This window comes from Anomaloglossus baeobatrachus, chromosome 9 (assembly GCF_048569485.1).
Source record: "Anomaloglossus baeobatrachus isolate aAnoBae1 chromosome 9, aAnoBae1.hap1, whole genome shotgun sequence".
Lineage (NCBI taxonomy): Eukaryota > Metazoa > Chordata > Amphibia > Anura > Aromobatidae > Anomaloglossus > Anomaloglossus baeobatrachus.
The window spans coordinates 24556182-24574476 of NC_134361.1; the positions used below are offsets into that span (position 1 = coordinate 24556182).

General features: G+C 42.6%; 1 protein-coding gene and 2 pseudogenes across 1 annotated transcript; 1 reads left to right on the top strand and 2 right to left on the bottom strand.

Moving 5' to 3' along the window:
• The first annotated feature begins 1613 nt into the window (after positions 1 to 1613).
• Positions 1614 to 6042, top strand: LOC142251740 (olfactory receptor 6C3-like). Its single transcript, XM_075324794.1, has 2 exons — positions 1614 to 2528; positions 5968 to 6042. Exons 1-2 carry the CDS (start codon positions 1614 to 1616, stop codon positions 6040 to 6042), a joined length of 990 nt encoding a protein of 329 aa, XP_075180909.1.
• Positions 6043 to 11953: 5911 nt separating this feature from the next.
• Positions 11954 to 12952, bottom strand: LOC142251741 (olfactory receptor 1N1-like; annotated as a pseudogene).
• A 3971-nt stretch (positions 12953 to 16923) lies between these two features.
• On the bottom strand, positions 16924 to 17858 carry LOC142251742 (olfactory receptor 1N1-like; annotated as a pseudogene).
• Positions 17859 to 18295: the final 437 nt, after the last annotated feature.

Sequence of the window (18295 nt, forward strand, 5' to 3'; positions counted from 1 at the left end):
TGGGTTAGTTGGTACCAGAAGCTGCACTAAGAAGGTTGTGCAAGAACAAAGCAGGCTTACAGTCGCCATTGCTGCAGAAGAGCCTGGAAGTGGTCGTATCCCAGAGAGGGCCAGATGTATACCAGCGCCAGTAGAAGACCGTGACTATGCCAGTAGAAGAACCCTAACAGTGCTAGTAGAAGACTATGATCTATGCCAGCAGAAGACCATGACCTATGCTAGTTGAAGAACCCTAACCAGTGCTAGTAGAAAACTATTTTCTACGCCAGTAGAAGCCCATGACCTGCTCTAATACAAGACCATGAGCTATTCCTGTAGAAGAACCCTAACCAGCACCATTAAAAGAATGTGATCTATGCCAGTAGTAGCCCGAGAACTGTGCCAGTGGAAGACCCGTAATCAGCGCCAGTAGAAGACTATGACTCAATCCAACCTGGGCCTGAGGGACAAACCAGCTGTAGCAAAGGAGTGTTTCCATGGGCCATTGTCTTCTGTGAAGACATATGGTATTAAGTGGGGACTGAGGCTGAGGTTCAGAGCACAAAGGCGGCCAGCTGGTAAAGTGTGTGCAGAGATCCCTTAACTCATACTTGTGGCCTAGCGGTTAGGACCCCATTAGCACCTGTGTTCTTTTTAGTATTATGTAGTTAAGCAGATGACAATGATGAGTAGGGGGACACTGACATCTTCCTGGTAGGGTGATTTGGATAAGACAATGCCGAATGTGACCGTTACTTGGTGGTAGGAGTAATAACGTGTAAATAATGCTGGGATTATATTCCACATACTTGTTTCGCTGATCTCTTCACTGTGAAATTATCTAATTTGCCACAATTGCTTGTGCCATACCCTTGTCTCATATATAAAGCGTGAATCTTTGATTGTATAAAGCTAATAAATAGAGATGATCGAATACCTCAAATATTCAGCTTTGCAAATATTCGATGAATAGGTCACCGCTATGCGAATATTCGATGCTCAATGTAAGTCTATGGGAAGCCCGACTAGTTCCGAATAGTTGTTATTTGGGTTTCACATAGACTTACATTGTGCATCGAATATTCGTGAATAGTCAAATAGCGGCGATTTATTCGGCAAATATTCGCGAAGCCGAATATTTGAGGTATTCGATCATCCCTATTAATAAACCGTTATTGGTTCGGTTACCACTGTCTCCTCATTGTCTGCGCCGTTGCATCAAAACAACCGGCTTAGAATGTAAAATTAGTTGCATAGTTAGGCCTAATTCTACCTGAAAATGCATTTCATAATCCCTGTTATTCCTTAATCAGTATCGAGCAGTGGCGAGCGTGGTCGCTCATCACTAATCGGGAGCAATTGATGGGAGCTTTTCATGGTCCTTGGGTTATTTCCCTACACTAGGTTTTTGCTATGTATGAGAATTAAGGATTAAACCAAAATGGTTGGGTTTATGTTTCTCCAGGACCCCCAAAACATCTGCATGGGCCACATCATGGTGTTTATAATTTTGGGTGTCAGCTGTTGAAAATACATTTTTCAGATACATATTAAAGGTTTTTTGCCGATCAGGTAAGTGCTTTTGCTAATTTGGTATATTCATGGTAGGATCTCATTTCAGGAAATATTGCATGATGATGAAGACACCTAAGAATGAAACCACCTTTTTTATCATACGAGGAATCACAGATGATCCAGACTTTGATGTCATCATCTTCTTCTTGGTTCTTCTCATTTATCTCACCACTCTCGCTGGTAACATGACCTTCTTCTTGCTGGTCTGCTTTGACCGTCATCTCCACACTCCCATGTACATTTTCTTGGGTAACTTGTCCATCGTGGATATGTTATGTTCCACCATCACCCAACATAATGTCCTGTTAGGCTTCATCACCAAAGACAAGTCTATTACCTACACGTCATGTATGGCTCAGATGTACATGTTTGGATCTCTAACTGGCCAGGAGTTATTGATATTGACGGCTATGAGTTATGATCGATATGTCGCCATCTGCAGACCACTCCTTTATCACAATATCATGAATAAGAGAACATGTGTCCTTCTGAACTGTGCCTGTTGGACATGGGGATTTTTGCAAGTCATGCCACCACTTGGGATATTCTACACCTTTACTTGCTACTCATCCATAGTGATCAACCACTTCTTCTGTGACATCATTCCTTTGATGAAACTATCTTGTAACGACACCTCATTACTACGAACCCTCTTTTTTATGGAGTGCTTAGTCCTTATAGGGTGTACGCCATTCATTCTAACCTTCATTTCCTACGTTTTTATTATTCGTAACATACTGAAGATACGTTCCACCACTGGGAAACGTAAAGCCTTCTATACGTGTTCCTCACACCTCACAGTTGTCCTATTGCTCTACACAACTCTTTTCAGCCAATACTTGTCATCAGACCTCAAAGACTCAACAAAACTGTCTGCTCTGTTTAATACAGCCGCTGTTCCTCTCCTAAACCCCTTGATTTACAGTTTAAAGAATAAAGATTTTAAAGCCGCTTTCAAGCGGAAATTGATCTTGCTGAAATGAAAACCCTACCTGGGATTTTTTTGCTCCTTCATCCAGAAGAACATTTGTGACGTCAGACAGTGATGTTGAAGGAAGGTCGAACTCACAATCTCTATTGTAGTTCTTCCCACGATGTTGGATGAGGTTGAGGTCTGGGCTCTGGGCGGCTGGTCATGTTCTTCCACCAAGATCCCCCTACCATGTATTTATGGACCTTGTGCACTGGGCACATTCATGGGTAACAAAAAGGACCTTTTCCGAACTTGGAAAAATAAAAAATGTTCAAGGTGTCTTAAGATTTCCATTCATTGGAAATAAGTAGTCTAACCCGTCTCCTGAAAAACAACTCCATAGTGTTATCGCTCTTCTACCAACATTCCATATTCTCATTTTAAAAAACAGAATTTAATAATTAAGAGGTAGGGGTAGGGATCAATACTTTTCTCTGTACAGTGACTGCAAAACACCTTACTTTCTGATACCAGGTTAATACACCAGTTCACTACAGGATGCAAAAAGGTCACAGCGATACATGAGGGACGTGTACGGGTGAAAAATACTGATGCGTATGAGTTCACATAACCAATCTGTGAGCGTAAAGGAGGAGTAGTAGCCTAAATTCAGACAAATACAACCTGGCATTTGGTGTTGGAAAAGAATAAAGTCAGTGCTTTATGGGGAGTTCTTCGAAGGTTCTGGGCAGCCCATCCGCTCTATTGTCATGGGAGTGACCAGTTGGCTATTAGCCAGCATGGTGCCCTACAGGTAACTAAAGCCTGATTTGTGGGCACCAATAATACTAAGGACCCACCCCCTTATGTATTGTAGATGTATGAGTGGATGTTCATCTTTCATTTACACCTTCGTACCTCCTTCATGTAGAAATATGACCTTTTGTATTAGGTGTGGTCTTTTTGTTTGAGACACCAAGATAGAGAACAAAAAGTAGGCACTGTTTTTTTGTCTTGCTACAGGAAATGTGGGTGGGTCTTTGTCTCTCCACTAGAGGGTCTTTGTCTCTCCACTAGCGGGTCTTTGTCTTTACTGCAGGGTCTTTGTCTCTACACTAGATGGTCCTTGTTTCTCCACTAGAGCGTCTTTGTATCTACTGAAGGGTCTTTTGTCTCTCCAGTACAGGGTCTTTGTCTTTACTAGAGGGTCTTTATCTCTATTGGAGGGTCATTGTCTCTGCAATAGAGTGTCTTTCTCTCTACTAGAGGGTCTTTGTCTCTCCACTAGAGGCTCTTTGTCTCTACTAGAGGTCTTTGTTACTCCACTATAGGCTCTTTGTCTGTACTAGAGGGTCTTTTTTGCTCCACTTGAGGGTCTTTGTCTCTCTCTCCACTAGAGGCTCTTTGTCTCTACACTAGAGGAAATTTACCTCTACTGAAGGGTATTTGTCTCTCCACTAAAGGGTATTTGTCTCTCCACTAGAGGGTCTTTGTCTCTAATAGAGGGTCTTTCTTATTCCACTAGAGGCTCTTTGTCTCTACTAGAGGGTCTCTGTTGCTCTACTAGAGGCTCCTTGTCTCTACTAGAGGGTCTTTGTCTCTCCACTTGAGGGTGTCTGTCTCTCCACTAGAGGGTGTTTGTCTCTACACTAGAGGAAATATGCCTCTACTGAAGAGTATTTGTCTTTCCACTAGAGAGTCTTTGTCTCTACTAGAGGGTCTTTTTTTCTCTACTAGAGGCTCTTTGTCGCCCTTCTTCTGCTTTCCTGTCTGCCTATCTGCATACACGCATAATAAAGATGCTGTCTTTCACTTTTGGACAAGGGAACCATTAGACAACGGCAGGCACAATATGTGTTGGGTAATTAAGAAAGAAAAGTTACAGCCCCTATAATGCTGATAGAAAGTATGATGATGAACAGAATTTATCTATTCCAAAGAGCGAATGATAGTTAGCAAAAGAATTAGATGGTTGCCAGACATATTATGACAAAAAAAACTGAACATGACATATAATAATAAAAATAGACAGCTGCACTCTGAAATGCTAAAGTATGCAAACCATGAATGTAAAAATATAGATATACATTACTGTTAAAGGAAATCTAATTTTTTTTAGATATTTAGCATACAAAAATAGCCATTTCTATAGCTGCCCAGTAGCCTTAGATTTCCTTTAGCAGTAATTCATGTCTATATTCTTACATTCATGGTTTGCATGCCTTAGCATTTCAGGGTGCAGCTATCTTTTTTATCATTATACTAGCTGTACTACCCGGCTTCGCCCGGGTTAATAACTGCTGTTAACAATATAGAATGTATTAACATTCCCGGGATAGAATATATAAATTGAATATTTTAACGCCCGGGATAGTAACTGTCTCTCTGTTTCTCTCCCATTCTCTGTCTGTCTCCCCCTCTGTATATATCTCTCTGTCTCTCTATCTTTGTCTGTCTGCCTCTTTCCCTGTCTGTCTCTGACTGTCTCTGTCTCTTTCTCCGTCTGTCTCAATCTCTTTCCCTGTCTGTCTGTCTCTCTATCTATCTCTTTCCTTGTCTGTTTATCTATCTCTGTCACTTTCCCTGTCTGTCTCTTTCCCTGTCTGTCTCTCTCCCTCTCTTTCCCTGTCTGTATCTCTCCCTCTCTTTCCCTGTCTGTCTGTTTCCCTGTGTGTGTCTCTTTACCTGTCTGTGTCTGTCTCTTAACCTGTCTCTCTCTTTCCCTCTCTTTCCCTGTCTGTCTCTTTCCCTGTCAGTCTGTCTCTTTGTCTGTCTCTTTGTGTTTGTCTCTTACCCTGTCTATGTCTGTTTCTCACCCTGTCTTTGTCTGTCTCTTTCCCTGTCTGTGTCTGCCTCTTTCCCTGGCTGCATTGCGACACGCCAACATTCCATATAAGGGCGTGGCTGCGCATTCTTCTGAAGTTCTGGCTGCACTGTGGCTCCCAGCTCCATTCGCTTTAATGGAGGCAGGTTTTGTGGCGAATAACTTTAAAGAGCGGGGTTAAAATTTCCCCTCAAAACATAGCCTAATACGCTCTCGGGGTCCAGAAGTGTGAGTATGCAAAATTTTGTGGCTGTAGCTGCGACGGTGCGGATGCCAATCCCGGACACACACACACACACATTCAGCTTTATATATTAGATGTCATGTTCAGTTATGCAGCTGTTCACACTATATGTTTGGGAGTGCCGTCAGTCTTTTTGTCTGGACATATTGGACTGTTACGAGTAGCCAGAACAGCTTAAACTTGTATTGGGTGAAGGTACTACCATAAGACCATATTTTTCCTACAGGTTGTGTGTGGAAAGGTAAGTTCTAAAATATATATCTTAAATGCTACTAACCATCCATAATTAGATCAGTCTCACAATTAGCCACCGTTTAATTCATTTATTCTGTAATTAGCCAACAACCTTTGACCTTTAAATAAAATGAACATTCATTTTACAAAATCTCCCTATAGTGCCACAACATTTCAAATATTCTTTTTTCTAAATATTACTTTCAAAAATCAGAAAAAAAAGAACATGGTTCACACATCCAAATATTTATTGTACAGATTTTATTGCAGTGATCCATATACAGTACATTGCTCACAGAGGCCAGCGGACGCAGACATTTTATATGATATTCTGTATGTACCCGTATTTACAAATAGAATCAGCCCTGAAATTGCTTAATTAATAAAACCTTGTATGTCTGGTCTAAACACTCAGAACTTTTACTATTCCGAGTTTATGTGTATACATGTGCATCAGTCCCGGTATTGAAGCTTCCAAACTGCATTTTTATGGATGAAATACTTGTACCTCGAGTTCTAGGTTTCTCCAATCTGAAGATTCGAGAGGCCTATAATGCGTGAATTCCAGTTCTGATGACCAGAGAGAGGTCTGGGCGTTGAGTTCATAACATGGACACTGAAACGCCCCCGTATTATAGCAGGGGCAAACACCATATCTATGGTGCAACATCTTCTCTTGGCTAGGCGAGATCCATCTGAGCCAATCATTTAGCGCAATAATAGAAAATGGTCTCCAAGTTCTCCAAGGTCTTTATCATTCTTTGACAAACCAAATCCACTGTATACTCGTCCAATATGATTTATGTACAGTCATATGAAAAAGTTTGGGCACCCCATTAATGTTAACCTTTTTTCTTTATAACAATTTGGGGTTTTGCTATTTCAGTTTCATATATCTAATAACTGATGGACTGAGTAATATTTCTGGATTGAAATGAGGTTTATTGTACTAACAGAAAATGTGCAATCCGCATTTAAACAAAATTTGACCGGTGCATAAGTATGGGCACCCTTATCAATTTCTTGATTTGAACACTCCTAACTACTTTTTACTGACTTACTAAAGCACTAAATTGGTTTTGTAACCTCATTGAGCTTTGCACTTCATAGGCAGGTGTATCCAATCATGAGAAAAGGTATTTAAGGTGGCCACTTGCAAGTTGTTCTCCTATTTGAATCTCCTATGAAGAGTGGCATCATGGGCTCCTCAAAACAACTCTCAAATGATCTGAAAACAAAGATTATTCAACATAGTTGTTCAGGGGAAGGTACAAGAAGTTGTGTCAGAGATTTAAACTGTCAGTTTCCACTGTGAGGAACATAGTAAGGAAATGGAAGAACCTGTCCCTTTAAATAGTACTCTCCACATTCCATTTTTTATATCCACCTGATGAAGATATTGTGTATATCGAAACGTGTTGTGGCTGATAGAAAACAATAAAGTCTAAAAATAAATAAAAAAAAAATTAATCTAATACTGTGGCCTCCTTAGCGCTCTATCAGACCGTGCTTCTATACTTTACAGTTTCCACTGTGAGGAACATAGTAAGGAAATGGAAGAACACAGGTACAGTTCTTGTTAAGCCCAGAAGTGGCAGGCCAAGAAAAATATCAGAAAGGCAGAGAAGAAGAATGGTGAGAACAGTCAAGGACAATCCACAGACCACCTCCAAAGACCTGCAGCATCATCTTGCTGCAGATGGTGTCAATGTGCATCGGTCAACAATACAGCGCACGTTGCACAAGGAGAAGCTGTATGGGAGAGTGATGCGAAAGAAGCCATTTCTGCAAGCACGCCACAAACAGAGTCGCCTGAGGTATGCAAAAGCACATTTGGACAAGCCAGTTACATTTTGGAAGAAGGTCCTGTGGACTGATGAATCAAAGATTGAGTTGTTTGGTCATACAAAAAGGCGTTATGCATGGAGGCAAAAAAACACGGCATTCCAAGAAAAGCACTTGCTACCCACAGTAAAATCTGGTGGAGGTTCCATCATGCTTTGGGGCTTTGTGGAAAAATCCCGGCACCGGGAATCTTGTTAAAGTTGAGGGTCGCATGGATTCAACTCAGTATCAGCAGATTCTTGACAATAATGTGCAAGAATCAGTGATGAAGTTGAAGTTACGCAGGGGATGGATATTTCAGCAAGACAATGATCCAAAACACGGCTCCAAATCTACTCAGGCATTCATGCAGAGGAACAATTACAATGTTCTGGAATGGCCATCCCAGTCCCCAGACCTGAATATCATTGAACATCTGTGGGATGATGTGAAGCGGCTGTCCATGCTCGGCGACCATCAAACTTAACTGAACTGGAATTGTTTTGTAAACAGGACTGGTCAAATCTACCTTCATCCAGGATCCAGGAACTCATTAAAACCTACAGGAAGCGACTAGAGGCTGGGATTTTTGCAAAAGGAGGATCTACAAAATATTAATGTCACTTTTATGTTGAGGTGCCCATACTTTTGCACCGGTCAAATTTTGTTTAAATGCGGATTGCACATTCTCTGTTAGTACAATAAACCTCATTTCAATGCAGAAATATTACTCAGTCCATCAGTTATTAGATATATGAAACTGAAATAGCAAAAACCCAAATTGTTATAAAGAAAAAAGGTTAACATTAATAGGGGTGCCCAAACTTTTTCATATGACTGTACTTTACTCGTCCAATATGATTTATGTAGCTTCATGTGTATGTAATTATAAAATTTCATGACATCACGATTCAAACTCAGTTAGAAAAAAATGTTTTGGTACCGTGTTATCCAGTTGACAAATGATTGTTAAAAGGTGACTCCGTAGTCTCTCCGAAGTTCTGTAGCCATTGTGTTGTCAATAATGAGTATTGTAGGTGTTTGAAACCAATATGTGACGAACAGCCAGGGGAGGGCATGCAGACATCCCACCCCTGTACATCAAACTGTGACAAAACCACACCTCGCAGCCCCACCCTGACATCTGTGATACATCGGGGTCACGCTATACAGCCTCGTCACGGCAGAGGATAGAGGGCTATACCAGCCGTATAGAACAACACAAAGGAAGGGGAGAAGAATGCCTTATTGTAAGGAAATGGGGGAAGTGGTGACTCCTGACAACAACCTGCAGCTCACCCGCACTGCCCTCACAGACCCTATACAGGATCCACACCTGTCACCGAGCTGGATACCCGGGACCCTGTCTTACCCTGGCAAATGCGCCCTAAGTAGTGATGGAGGGTATGAGTGCTAGTCAACACCACTATCACTACAGGAAGATACAAGGAAACAGTAAAGGGGAAACAGGAATGCCATCACCAGAGCCCTGGTAGAATGCAAAAGACAAACATTTATCTAAGGAGCAGCAACCACAGGAGTCTATGGAGCAACAGGAGACGACCTTTCCACAGCACAGCAAGGAGCATCTATAAACCGCATCCAAATCACCCCAGGGTGAGGTTAATAAAGGAAGTCAGGAAATAGCAACAGAGAAGCAGGTTGGCAGTTCCCCAGGGTCATAGTGTCCACTGGCTGCAGAAACAGGGAACTGTCAGATAACAGTTTGTGCCATCAATCTTGGTGACCTTCTAGCTCTTGTTGCCATCTCCGTGGCAGGCCATGACACATCCGTGACAGTGACATCATAGTCACTGATGACATCATGGGAGATATTAATACAAGTATAGGGGCCCTGAGATGGTGTCTTTACAGATGCTAAACTGGTGAAGACCCAACCACTTCCTACTGCAAGATTGTTTTCCTGCTCATTTTACAATTTAACAATGAGATGTAAAGAAAGGAACTAAACAAATGAAGAGGTAAAGAAAAGCTGAGCAATATTGTTGAAGGAGGCTTCAGTTATCAACATCGGAAAACCAAGGGCTACAGTAAAGGTCCTGCAGAAGAAAGGTGCTGCAGGGGCAGTATAGATAGATGGTTCTGCTGTAAGGGACCTGGTGATGAAGATGTCTGCCGCTGCCCATTGATCTCTAGAGCCTTCCACCCTTAAGAGCTGGACCTCCTCAATAGGGCATACGTCATTTTGAGTAGTTAAAGGGAAAAGGCCCCCTTATTTAATGGGCCAGTCCATTTCTCCAAAGAAAACTATATAGGCTCCAAGTCAATAAGTAGTCCACTCCTTTTTCTTTCCTCCTCACATGGATGTGGAGTAAGGTGGCACTAGTTGTTATATGTCAAGCTAAAACCAGAATCACAAGAGCGTTGTGCATTGGTGAATACCTGTAAGACAGGCCGCTCATAAAATTGTAGGCTATTCAGCCCAGAATCACTAGGTAGGGACCCAGCATATGAGATACACCTTGACGCTGGCTGTTGGGCTCGCATAAAACTGTCTTTTTTTATACACCAAGAGTTTCAATTTTTACTTTTATTTCCTTCGCAGTAATTCTTGTCCAAGTTCTTGTATTCAATGTCAGCTGTTTGATAAATTAATTTTAGGTACAGTATGCACCTGTTCACATTTTTCTGTTAGGAAGTGCCATCAGTTTCAGATTTTGTAAGACAAACATGACAACTCTTATCTCCTTATTTACCAATAAGTGTCTGATATCTACCCGTCCGACATAGTCTCCAATTAGTTGTGCCATCTCTGCCACTTTGATCCTTCTGTTCCATCCCTCAGAAACTCAATCTTTTGTACCCTCCCTACCCCACTCAAATTGCACTGCCATATTATATTTCTCCTTACCCAAAAGAGTCCTGGAAAACTAATGTATGTCTCCTGCATTGTCGCCACTTTTGGTTTCACTGTTTACTTCCTTCCACAAAACCCTATCAGTTTGTCTCTATCATTCCTGAACAGAATCTTGCCAGAGATAACAGCAGGAAGGGTGTTTCACACAGAGAGGGGAGAAAGTATCTACAGTATCAGGGAGGGTGGAGAAAAAAAGCTGTAGAAAACAATGAAAACACAAGAAGGTGAAAGAAGAACAGGATGGATACTCGGCTGAGCCAAATGCTCATGTGTATGGAGGAGTTGGAAGGGATAAAGAAGCCGTCTACTTTCTGAACCTTCAGATCTGTTCTCATATATGTGGCCTGCCACAGGGCCTAGCATCTAGAAAAGCCATTATAAAGTAAGAGTTAGAGGAAGGTAAAGCGGTGGTGAATGACCAACATTTACCAAGGGAAGATGTCTCTTACTTTATGGGGTCAGAAAGGATATTTTTCCCTCTGTTCATCTTAACAAAAACCTAAGAAGGACACCCTAAATTGCTATATGTGACGCTCGCCACAAAAGATGGTAAAGTGGTTAGCTGAAGTGGATCCACTGGACCACAGGGCAGACCCAGACTTATCCTTTAGTGCGAGAGGCTTGATTAAGTGCCCACCATGAGCCGGATGCCAGGTGCTACTCCCGGGACAGAGACCGAGACTATAGGTGCTGACGCCCAGGACAGGGATGGACACAGGTGCAGACAGGCTGAGTCTCTAGAGTAGAAAGGGACCACCAGGATAGCTGAGGCAGACAGCACGGCCAGAACGGAAAGCCAGAAGCACTAACAAGGACAGTAACCACCGGGGTAGATGAGACAGATGGATGGCACGGCCGGGGTTGACAGACACAGTCACTAGTAAAGCTGGAACCACTGGAGTGGCTGAAGCAGATGGCATGGCCGGGGTTGATGGACACAGTCACTAGTAAAGCTGGAACTACCGGACTGGCTGAGGCAAATGGCTAGGCCGGGGTTGACGGATGCAGTCACTAGTTCCAACAGGGCAGGACGGACAGGTAGACGGTATCAACAGGACGAGACAGACAGGAACCTGGTACCAACAGGGCAGGACGGAGTGGAACCAGGTGCCGAAAGAGCAGGACAGAACTGGAGCCATGTACCAACAGGACAGGAAGGACTGGAATCAGGTGCCAACAGGACAAGGTGGACAAGGGAACCTGACAACAAGCTGGCTAAGTCACAGAACCACTAACTAACTGAACACGAGTGTTGCTCAGTCACCTCCCCTACTGGGAAAATTGCCTTAAGTACCCAATGCCTCTCAGCGATAGGCTGAGAGGCACTTCCAGGAAATGATGCACTGGCCCTTTAAGAAAAGGTCAGCGGTGCGCAGGGATGCTGGACAGCATGATGACAGGCGGCCACGGCGGTGAGTAAGCGCACGTCCCTGAGGGGAGGGGAGCAAGGGGTGCAGGGACGCCAGCACTACACTATGGTATTCATCTTTGTTTAGTGTAATAGAAGATCTTCTGTAAAGCCCTTTTTACGTCTTTATTTTTAAGACTGTAGATCATTGGATTGAGCAGAGGGACGGCGGCCGTGTTAAACAGAGCAAAACGTTTCTTGGCCTCCAAAGTGCTACTTAGGTTTGGGGTCAGATATTGGCTGAACAATAATTATAATAATAATTTTATTCATTTATATAGCGCTATTAATTCCATAGCACTTTACATACATTATGTGGCATATAGTAATGTAACCACCATAAGGTGTGAGGAACACGTGTAGAAGGCCTTCAGCCTTCCAGAGCTGGTGCGTATCCTTAGTATGGCGTGTATGATAAATATATAAGACACAAACGTTAGGAAGAATGGGATCACTATCATGGTAAGAAGCCCTTCGATAAGGAACAGAGTCTCAAGAACAGAGGTATCATTACAGGAAAGTTTCACGACTGGGACAATGTCACAGAAGAAGTGGTTGATCTCAATGGAGGTATAGCAGGTGAAGCCACTAACAATAACAGTGAAAGGAATGACTTGTAGAGACCCCAAAACCCAACAGGCGGAGGCCAATATTGCACATATCCCAGTACTCATAACAATGTGATATTGTAAGGGCCTACAGATGGCCACGTAGCGATCATAGCCCATGGCCACCAATATTAACAGGTTAATACTAGCTAAGGAGCCAAACATATGCATCTGCACCATGCAAGCAGCGAAGGAAACAGTTCTATCACCGGTAACGAACTGTATGAGGATCTTATGCAAGGTAACGGTGGAGCAACTAATGTCCAGTATAGACAAGTTGACCAGGAAGAAGTACATTGGGGTATGAAGATGAGGGTCCTGACAAGCAATGAGAATGGTGGAGTTACCAAATAAGATGAAAAGATAAATCAGGAGAACCAGAAGAAATATGGAAAGTTGAACTTGGAGGTCATCTGTTATCCCCGTAAGGATGAAATATTTGATTGGTGTCTGGTTCACTTGCATTGTGGCTAATTATCCGGAGGATACTTATATATAGTAATGGCATGGGCCATGCTCTGAAGTTTAGAGGCGATGTCTGATCAAATTAGGACAAGGCGAGAGCCAAGGTGATGGGACTCCAGAGGATTTTGCAGTCATCCATGTTGTAGATCTCCAATTTTTGTGTTGCTTTTTTAATTCTTCCCAAATTTTCAAATGTTTGGATTTATTTTCTTGATTCACAGAATCTTCCAACATTTGTACACTAAAAAGGAAGAATGAAAACTTATGTAAATGATGAATTAGTATAAATAATAATAAGAATATTCAGTAGTCTTTCATCGTTTTATTTAATGTCTACGTTTTGGGAACACAATTAGTCTTACGATCCAATTTTCCCTCTCCCAGAAACAAATACGCCTAAAGGGGGCTTCACACGCAACAACATCGCTAACGAGATGTCGTTGGGGTCACGGAATTCGTAATGCACATCCGGCATCGTTATCGGCGACGTTGCGTGTGAAACGCAGGAACGACCGTTAACGATCAAAATTACTTACCTAATCATTGATTGTTGACACATCGTTCCTTTCCCGAATATCGTTGCTGTTGCAGGACACAGGTTGTTCGTCACTCCTGCGGCAGCACACATCGCTACGTGTGACACCACAGGAACGAGGAACTACATCGTACCTGCGGCCACCGGCAATGAGGAAGGAAGGAGGTGGGCGGGATATTCCGGCCGCTCATCTCCGCCCCTCCGCTTCTATTGGGCGGCCGCCTAGTGACGCCGCACGAACCGCCCCCTTAGAAAGGAGGCGGTTCGCCGGCCACAGCGACGTCGCTAGGAAGGTAAGTATGTGTGACGGGTGTTAGCAATGTTGTGCATCACGGGCAGTGATTTGCCAACCGACGGGGCGGATGCTATTGCTCGCGACATCGCTAGCGATGTCGCAGCGTGTAAAGCCCGCTTTAGAATTAAGTTTTTAGGAAGCCAGTAAACCTAAAAGGATCTGTGATGTCTGTAACAAGGTAGTGCAGTAAATGTAGAAGTAGCCATACATGCTGAGATCATAAACCAGGAGGACACAACAGTACACGGGGATGGGGAGACAGACAGAGACGAGGTCAAGATAGAAGCCGAAGGTCAGTGTTCCAGGAGAGTACGTACAAAATACAGGGAGCAGGCGAGGATGTGGTCAGCACCCCACCAATTTTCAACCAAAACCTTGAGAAAAGGGTAGAACAAAATAAAAGGTGTCTGTATACTAAATTATAAATTAATATATGTCCATCACCCAAACTCAAAAATAAATATGGGTATGTGAAGGTTCCAAAACAAATAACCAAACCAATTTAACAGAAAAAGGAACCAAAAGCAAAGATAATAAGAAAAAAATTTATTGTGAGAATTAAAAACAAAAGGGTGTCATGACAGAATGGTACACAAGATGACAGCACTCATCAACAGGAGGAGAAAAAGGGAATCACCAAACGATAAAATGTATACAAAAATATCCAGATCCCAATATAACAGTGCCCAAAACAAGTATATGTGGCTATAGTATCAGGGGATGGACGCGCTGATGACAAAGCAATAAAATAATCAGTATAAAGGCGGTGAAACAAACCTGTTGACATCTCCTCCTGCTGGAATGGCGCCACCCGCACCCAACGCATGTTTCGGCAGAAGCCTTCGTAGGGGGCGTCCGAGGTCATAAGCCAGGAAGTCACAACAGAAACAAGGGAACAACAGGCAGAGACTGGTAAACAGCAGTCCAGATTTGAGAAACCAAAAGCTGAACACTGAGCACCATGGGAGCCAACATCACAATTATAAACAGGAAGTATGACTGGTGGCATCCTGAGCTAACACTCTCTCTAATGAAGCAGACCAATCACCGGGAATGAGAAGCATCTGCGAGAGTATCTCTCAGGACCAGTGTGAAACCCAGTGCTGTGAAAAAAACTCCCATAGTATTTATCTTGCATAAAGCTCTGCACCGTAGGCAACATATACCGGCTCTGCAGGAGAGCATGGCAGAACAATACAGAATGTTCTGCACAATGGAGTCATGACAGGGTTATTTTGGAGCGTTGGAGAAAACAGAGAGAAAACAATACCTTTATTGTGTTTTTTTTCCTGCAGAAGAAGCTAGATTAGCTGCGAAACGCGAAAAAAAACCCCCGCATTATACTCACTGGGGTGTCCTGGACCCTCTATAAAGATGTCATTGTTGGTCGATGCCAGGGCATTCTGCTTCTAAGACCTCAAACATCACCAGCAATGGATCTAACAAATATTGTTATATGGCTCCGAGCTGAAATACCAGACATCGCCCATGGATAAGGGACACAGTTCATAGCAAAACTCTTTCTGGGGAAAAAAGTGGCATATTTTTCCTCTATACACCATACTAGATATTCCCAAGACTATTTCTATAGAAAACAACCTATATTTTTACATTGTTAAGCTCAGCCTGATTGTGTGTACTTACATGGGGCAGCCCTTAGGTGCTCCGTATGAACACCACGCCGGCACCTCCTGATACATATACCATCACTATGTACTAATTAATCCCCAGTCTCCATAAAAATAAACTCTGTTGGCAATTAGGGGGCTCTTATTTATAGACGCATTTTCAGGTTTAGATACTCTTGGGTTTTTGCAGACAAAGTAATAGAATAAAGAAGGCTGAAGTCTATGAGGAATTCATCTGTATTTAGCCAAAGAAAATACAAAAAGTGAGATATAATAGAGTGCACCCCATTCAGAGCTGTGTATCACTTTGCATGCTGCGGAGTTCACATCTTCCAACATTCCCTGCTTGTTCAGCGCCTGTACATTAGTGTCAGATTGAAGTTCATTGTGTTATTTGGGGGCTCAGTGGTTAGCACTGTTGCTTTGCCGCACTAGGGTCCTGTGTTCATATCCAAAGGACAATTGTCATGATGTGTCTATGTAGGAGGGTTATCTGTGCCCTGCAGCCCCCCTGAAGACGTCATGGTCGATTTGTGTATGTTTTATGTGTGCAATGTTGTTTACATGTGTGTACTTTTAGGGTGCACTGTTGCCAGCCCACCACTAGGTGTCACTGTTCTCTGGTCCTTAAGGTTAGGGAAGAGCTTAGGACTAGGATGGTGTGACAAGGCTGAAGGAGGGAAAGAAGGCCAGCCCACCCACTATTGGGGTACATGCAGGAGGAACTTCCTGGTAGAGAGGAGATAGCGACACCAGTGAGTAGAGCAAAGAAGCTGTATCTGAGGGAGGTATACTGAGAGAAGTCCAGAATAATTTGGCTCGAGTCTTAGGGTTACCCCACAAACTCAGAGCAAGTGGACAAAGACTCTCTTCAGTAGCCGGGTGCAGAAATAGGCCCGGACCGGCCCTGAAGTTGTGGGCCTTGACTCTAGTGGGAATTCCGAGAAGCAACTGACTCCAATAGGACGTGAGGTAACATAGACCTGGACAGAATACCTTCATATTTTCATATTTTCTTAAGGGCTTTTTACAAGAGCAGATAAGAACACAATTATTGCACCGTAGCATTTGAGGATAATTATTGACGAGCTAATTTTGGTGACCGACATTATTTTTTAACTGAATATTCTCTAAAAAAGGAACAGCATCGATGAACATAATAATTGGGTAATCATAGTCTGTGCAGGGGGTAAAGTTTCTGCTTCTTGTTTGCTGATGTTTTCGGCAAAGTCTAAGTAAGGTTTACGCTGTCGACAGAAATCTTGCTGTTCCGATTGCCATTGTTCTCACCAATGAGTAATTTGGCTAGAGTTCCAGGGGGTAGAAGTTATAGCACCTTCTGTGCTGCCCGGTAGCTGATGGGGACCATTAAAAAAGTTCCTTTGAAGACAAGATTTAGAAGGAGAAGGAAGGGAAATGCTAAAACATTGACTACTGGAAGTTATCCTACTTATGGATCAGGTTTGAGGAAAGTTCAAGTTGGCAGACATGATGGACAACCTAAGTAACTCTACTATTTCCTTGGGTTCGTGTGACACAAGATCTTTTTTAGAGCTCTTTTTACGTCTTTATTTTTAAGACTGTAGATGACTGGATTTAGCAGAGGGATCGCAACCGTGTTAAAAAGTGCAAAAAGTTTCTTGACCTCCAAAGTGCTACTTAGGTTTGGGGTCAGATATTGGCTGAACAGTGGGGTATATAGTAATGTGACCACCGTGAGGTGTGAGGAACACGTGTAAAAGGCCTTCAGCTTCCCAGAACTTGTGCGTATCCTTAGTATGGCATGTATGATAAATATGTAAGACACAAACATTAGGAGAAATGGTAACAGTATCATGGTAAGAAGCCCCTCGACGAAGAAGAGGATCTCAAGTATAGAAGTATCATTACAGGAAATTTTCATGAATGGGACAATGTCGCAGAAGAAGTGGTTGATCTCAATGGAGGTATAGCAGGTGAAGCCACTAACGATAACAGTGAAAGGAATGATTTGTAGAGACCCCAAAAGCCAACAGGTAGTGACCAGTTTTACACATATCTCAGTACTCATAACCATGTGATACTGTAAGGGCTTACAGATGGCCACATAGCAATCATAACCCATAGCCGTCAATAGCAACAGGTCAACGCTACCTAAGAACCAAACATATGCATCTGCACCATGCAGGTCGCGAAGGAAACAGTTCTATCACCGGTAACGAACTGTATGAGGATCTTATGTAACGCAATGTTGGAACAAATGATGTCCAGAATGAACAAGTTGCCCAGGAAGAAGTACATAGGTGTATGGAGCCGAGAGTCCTGGCCAACAATGACAATGGTGGAGTTACCACATAAGGTAGAGAGATAAATCAGGAGAACCAGAAGGAAGTTTGGAAGTTGAAGTTGAGGGTCATCCGTTATCCCCCTAATGATGAAATATTTACTTGCTGTTTGGTTGGCGTACATCGTGGCCAATCATCAGGGAAGTACTTGAACAAAATACCATCAGTCATGCCTTGATGTTTAGCGAGGTCGAAATAAAACAGAATGGAGTGATCTCAAAAACTTTTATAAATATCTCGTATATCCTGTCCTTTTTTTTCCCCAAAAAATTCTTTATTGCATCACGGAATCTTTTTAACAACTGTACAGTGAAGGGAAAAAGAAGCAAAGAGAAATTAATATAAATGATCAGAATTTAAATTAGACATTTTAAAACACTTTAGATATCATATTGCAAACATATTCTGCAGTTGTATTACATAAATTGTCAGCACCTATATCACTCCTTGTCTCGAATAGTGTTCACCATTTAATTGGTGATATGGTGTGGAACGTTTGAACATGGGTCTTTCGAAGATCTGTAAACTTAGAACCTATTTTTCCTTTTTTTTGCAACATGT